The sequence below is a fragment of the Physeter macrocephalus genome, chromosome 15 (genome assembly GCF_002837175.3).
Source record: "Physeter macrocephalus isolate SW-GA chromosome 15, ASM283717v5, whole genome shotgun sequence".
Classification (NCBI taxonomy): Eukaryota; Metazoa; Chordata; class Mammalia; order Artiodactyla; family Physeteridae; genus Physeter; species Physeter macrocephalus.
The window spans coordinates 22734214-22740213 of NC_041228.1; the positions used below are offsets into that span (position 1 = coordinate 22734214).

The 6000-nt window shown below is 38.2% G+C and overlaps 1 protein-coding gene across 7 annotated transcripts in view; it reads left to right on the forward strand.

Annotated features, from left to right (window-relative positions):
* Positions 1-5994, forward strand: part of TRPS1 (transcriptional repressor GATA binding 1) — a 250648-nt gene extending 244654 nt beyond the window's left edge. For all 7 annotated transcript variants that reach the window (XM_007125850.3, XM_028500719.1, XM_007125851.3 and 4 more), the window contains 2 exons: positions 122-244; positions 3225-5994. In XM_007125850.3, coding sequence (XP_007125912.1) covers positions 122-244; positions 3225-4286 — 1185 coding nt within the window. In that variant the 3' untranslated portion in view covers positions 4287-5994. The remainder of the gene's footprint in view (positions 1-121; positions 245-3224) is intronic.
* The last annotated feature ends 6 nt before the right edge of the window (positions 5995-6000 follow it).

Here is a 6000-nt window from a genome sequence, read left to right on the forward strand (position 1 = left end):
TGTGGTTTTATACTGTCATTGTTGTTAGTCTAAAGACAAAACTCCTGGGTTGATTTGGTCTAACTCCACTGATCATGTGACTCACCTCTGACCTTGTGGGTTTTTTTTTTTCCCATTTCAGAGGCGTAGAGGCTCGGGTGTTTTTTGTGCCAATTGCTTGACCACAAAGACCTCTCTCTGGCGAAAGAATGCAAATGGCGGATATGTATGCAATGCGTGTGGCCTCTACCAGAAGCTTCACTCGGTAAGAACTTGTTAGACGGTTTCAGGAAAAGCTTTATAAAGCACCCTGGTCTGTGGTGTGATAAGTTCCATTCCCTGGCTTGCAGTGCCTGCCCCTGCAGAGTTTAATGCAGTCGCTTTGAGTGCACATGTGATTTATGGTGGACCGGCCTTAGATGTTATGGGGAGATACATTTGAGATCATTAGTAATGCATTATGCTTCTTTTGATATAAAAGAGGAAAATGATTGGTTTCTGGGAACGTCACATAACAGTTGAACAAGTGGTTATCAGAATTCAGTGAAATTAATTTAGGTAGAAAGGAGAAACCTCAAAAATTCAGAAGTACATAAAAAGTTTAAAATAAAAAAGGGGACTCTCCCATGTTCATTGTAAAATCTAGGGCAGGGGGAAAATGCTTATTTTCCAGTTTACCATTGGAATTTGCGAGGGTCATTTGGGCTGCTTTGGGGGCTGGAAGTTGGACACGTTCAGAAGAGTGGTTCTAAACTGGGACCCAGGATGCCAGTGCTCTACAGTGCTTCCAGTGGTATCTGAGGTATCTGAGGGCTTGCAGAGCACACAGCAGAGCAAGATGCAAAAGTGCTTTGTGTTTTAAGATCTCTGGCTGACTAATTTCTAGGGCTCTCTGAGGTACCTCAGTTATTTCTAACCAAATTTTAGGTGGAATCCTCTAATAAAATTTAAACTCACAAATCTCCCATCTTTATATGCATTTGACTTCTTGAGGATATTTTTTTAGTTTAGATAGTTTATCTGCCGACCAGAGCTGCCTTTAAAAATAGGAATGCCCCGTGTAGTAAATAGAAATCTATTTCCCTCTGCCTTTTTCATTTTGTTTGGCATTTTACCACAGCTCTTAGCACCAGCCAATGAGTAGATTACAGCTACGGAGAATATAATTTTAGACAAAATGTCCTCCTAAATGGACCATTGGAAGCACTCTTTTAAAAAATGCATGCTGCCAACAATGCTAGTTGGTAGTAAACTGTAAAAACCTTAGTTATTAGCATGGAGCTAATAGAAGGATTTCCCCGCTGCCCCCGACACACACACACACACACCACCATCACCTTACTTTTTCTTAAACTTCACCACTTAAGCACAACAATAAGCTTCCATTCAATGGGTACTGATATTAATAATTTTAATTGAACTCAGGCCAATCAAAGGCCAAAAATTAATTAAACTGCTGCTCTTCCAGGTTATGGTAATTTAACAACTGCGATATAAACTAAACTTTTTTTTACAATTATTTTAATATTCATCTCTCCAGAGATGAGATGTTTTCAATTCTGAGGTTTTTTAAAATCACAGATTTAAACACATAAAGGTTATGCTCACATTTCATGTCAAAGACTACCACAAAAATTATGAAAGTTTAAAAAAGGTATTAATGCATATTTCAGATTTCTTTCGAAGACAGAGATTAACTACTGCATATTTTTATAAAATGAATGTGAGCTCTTTATAAACCTGAAATTCTGAACAAGGTAAATGAACATGGAATATCCAAGGGGATGTGGCATTTTCATTCTGAAATGAATAATTTGATTGTCAGTAACAAGTGTGTTATCCTTTTGCCTTCAAAATATCTTTGTGACAATAAAAACATTGCAAAAGGTATTTTGTTTAACATATAAAAAGTACTCTCTTGCATTGAGGTACATCCTTTCTAGGTACAATTCACAAGTTACGTATTGTTTATATGCATATTTTATGTAGAGATTACTTCCTGATTTCAGTACTCTTTTAGAAAAATCAGATTTTAGCCCATTTAAAGATTCTCCTAAATTTTTAATCTGTAACTATGCATTGATTTATTAAACATATTCTCTTGATTTTATAAATCAAAATTACAGCTCTTACTGCAAGTAAAGTTTTTATTATAGTCTTATCTATGGATTTTAGTCATGTAATATAAACACCTGTTGACCGTGTACATAAATATGAATCATATAATACTTAAGCTGAGTGAAAGTCAGCATTCTATTTAAGTACAGAGTAGACTGACAGGATATTTGAACCGAGCCTACAAATAAATTTAGATTGTCAACAGAAAACAAATGCTTCACCTGTTAACAAGTAAAATCTTCCATAGCGAGTACTTATATAATTAAAGGAAAAGAAAACGTGAGAGATTTTTTAAAAAACCTCTCACTGATAATGGCTTTGATCACCTGATATCTTTCCTTACAATTCTGTCAGTTTGTCTTTGATTATTTGTGTTCTGATGTTTATTGTTCTATATTTAGTCAGCTGGGGCTGGCATAACAAAATACCATAGACTGGGTGGCTTAAACAGCAGACATTTATTTTCACACAGTTCTGGAGGCCGGAAGTCTGAGATTAGGGTGCCAGCCTGGCTGGGTTCTGGTGAGAGCTCTCTTCCTGGCTTGTAGAAGGCTGCCTTCTCATTGTGTCCTCATTCAACCGTATTTACCTCCTAAAGGCCTTATCTTCAGATACAGTCACATTGGAGTTAGAGCTTCAACCTATGACTTGTTGGGGGGCGGCGGGGAGAGGGGGACACAATTCAGACTGCAGCCATGTATCATTTTTCCACGGTTGTCATCAAAACCTACCTCCCATGTTACTATGTTGACATCTTGGTGCGTGACTCAAAAGTTGAGAATATTTCAGAAAAATCACATTTCTTCAAGTAACTTTAAGCACCGTTTTGTCACAAAATAATGCAATTCCAAAATCTATTGAGTTTGGAAAAGCTGTTTCCAAGTAGATTAAAGTTTTTCAGTCCTCCCTGTAAAGATGGGCATGATTTAATTAGGGTCAAATAATGTGCTTTGGTTACTTCCTCTGATCCTGCTTAGGGCAAAAGGAGGAGATTTAGTAAATCTGTAACGTAAAGCCTATCTTTGCTTTGAACTTAAGCATGGTTTATATTTGTGAGGAATTGTTAATGCATTTTAATGTGTTTTTTAATGTTTTCCTTTTATGTATTGTGTGTGTGTTCCCCGCAGACTCCCAGGCCTTTAAACATCATTAAACAAAACAACGGTGAGCAGATTATTAGGAGAAGAACAAGAAAGCGCCTTAACCCAGAGGCACTTCAGGCCGAGCAGCTCAACAAACAGCAGAGGGCCGGCAGTGAAGAGCAAGTCAATGGCAGCCCCTTAGAGAGGCGGTCAGAAGATCACTTAACTGAAGGTCACCAGAGAGAAATTCCGCTCCCCAGCCTGAGTAAATACGAAGCCCAGGGTTCATTGACTAAAAGCCATTCTGCTCAGCAGCCAGTCATGGTCAGCCAAACTCTGGATATTCACAAAAGGATGCAACCTTTGCACATTCAGATAAAAAGTCCTCAGGAAAGTACTGGAGACCCGGGAAATAGTTCATCCGTATCTGAAGGGAAAGGAAGTTCTGAGAGAGGCAGTCCCATAGAAAAGTACATGAGACCCGCGAAGCACCCCAATTATTCACCACCAGGCAGCCCCATTGAAAAGTACCAGTACCCCCTTTTTGGACTTCCCTTTGTACATAATGACTTCCAGAGTGAAGCTGATTGGCTGCGGTTCTGGAGTAAATATAAGCTCTCCGTTCCTGGGAATCCGCACTACTTGAGTCACGTGCCTGGCCTACCAAATCCTTGCCAAAACTATGTGCCTTACCCCACCTTCAATCTGCCTCCTCACTTTTCAGCTGTTGGATCAGACAATGACATTCCTCTAGATTTGGCGATCAAGCATTCCAGACCTGGGCCAACTGCAAACGGTGCCTCCAAGGAGAAAACGAAGGCACCATCAAATGTAAAAAATGAAGGTCCCTTGAATGGAGTAAAAACAGAGAAAGTTGATAGAAGTACTCAAGATGAACTTTCAACAAAATGTGTGCACTGTGGCATTGTCTTTCTGGATGAAGTGATGTATGCTTTGCATATGAGTTGCCATGGTGACAGTGGACCTTTCCAGTGCAGCATATGCCAGCATCTTTGCACGGACAAATATGACTTCACAACTCATATCCAGAGGGGCCTGCATAGGAACAATGCACAAGTGGAAAAAAATGGAAAACCTAAAGAGTAAAACCTTAGCACTTAGCACAATTAAATAGAAATAGGTTTTCTTGATGGGAATTCAATAGCTTGTAATGTCTTATGAAGACCTATTTAAAAAAAAAATACTTCATAGAGCCTGCCTTATCCAACATGAAATTCCCTTCTTTTATTATTCTTTCGTTTGATGAGTAGGTTACCAAGATTAAAAAGTGAGACAAATGGTCAGTGAGAAAAAAATGGAAGATGGTATATAGTCCTGTTTAGAACCTAGTAGGTCAAAACCATCTTGGTGAATGTGTACTATGGAAACCATCCATAAGAAGTATCACCAGACTATAATTATTATGTTTGTAAAGAAAGAGATCAAAGCTGTCTCGAATTTGGAAGGGTTTACAGATTATGATCCTAAAGCAGTATTGGGCTGGCCATTGGCCCATTTGTTCAAAAACCATAAATTGTTGCCTCAATTTCGAAGTGTCTTGAAATCCTAGGCAGATGAGGAGAAATCTAATCTCCAGGGCAGTGAAAGGAAAATGGCACCCTCCTGGATGAGAATCCTCTCATTGATCATGTTTCGAATTTAGACCTAGAAATGCGAGCTGTGGTTAGGCTTGGGGAGAGAGCAACGGGAAAAGTGACAATGATTTTGGCCAGCCCTGCCTGTACATACACATGCACACCCTCTCTGATATTTTTGTCCTCTAGATGTTCAAATACTCCTTTCAAAAATAGTCCTCTTGTTTGCAATTTAGGTTCATTTTGTCCAAATATATATGCATTTTTAAAAACAATGTCCTCAGTGCTTACGTAGTAATTTTATTTTAGCCAGATCTTTTCTTTCTTGTATGTGATGAACCAGTTTGGGTTTGTTCTGTAAGCTTCCTCTTGGTCACTAATCTCACTTGGCACGTTCTAACTAAAGGGATCCCCTCAGTTCAAAAGACTAGATGGATACAAAAGTTCAGACCATGGGCTTCATTGGTTTAGAACACATGGTATTTCTCCACAAGGTAACCTGCTGTATTTATTTATTTTCTTTTGGTTTAAGTATAATTTCCAAACTTTGTGGTCAGGCAGCGTCTAAAGTTACGTTACCACAGACTGACAGTTGGTATATGTACCAATCAATCCCTTCATTAGATTTATACAGGTTTAGTTAAGTAGCATTAAATAGGATTCTTAGAAGTTTGCTCTTCATAGTACTTTTAATACATAAGGCTTTGTAAAACTATCCATGAAGGGAAAGCCTCAGCATAACTGCTCAGGGAAATAGGGCTAAATAACTGAACATTAAATAATTGGTTAAAGGTGCTGTTAGTCGAGCCTCAATGCTTGCTACACAGATGTATGTACAAGGACTGACTTTAATAATTTGCATTATATTGTCCCAACCAGTAGTTTATTTTTTGCCACGGAGATGTAGAAGATATTACAAGCTACTGGATGCACTGTCAGATTAACTTATTTCATTAAAGAAGTTGGGAGAACAAATAGGAAAAAAAAAAACCTTATTTTTCTAGTAAATATTAATGTATTACATTTCAAATAATGGTGCCTGACATATTGAATAATTATTTTCTACAGTGTACGTATGCAACAAAGATATTCCATCATGCATTAGAGTCAGTTCTGGCTCTGCCTAGCTGTTTACATTTGCAAATGTAGCAAACAAGGTAATGAAGCAACTATTTCTATTGCGGTAGATATCTTTTGTGTGTGTGCGTGTGTGTGTGTGTGTGTGT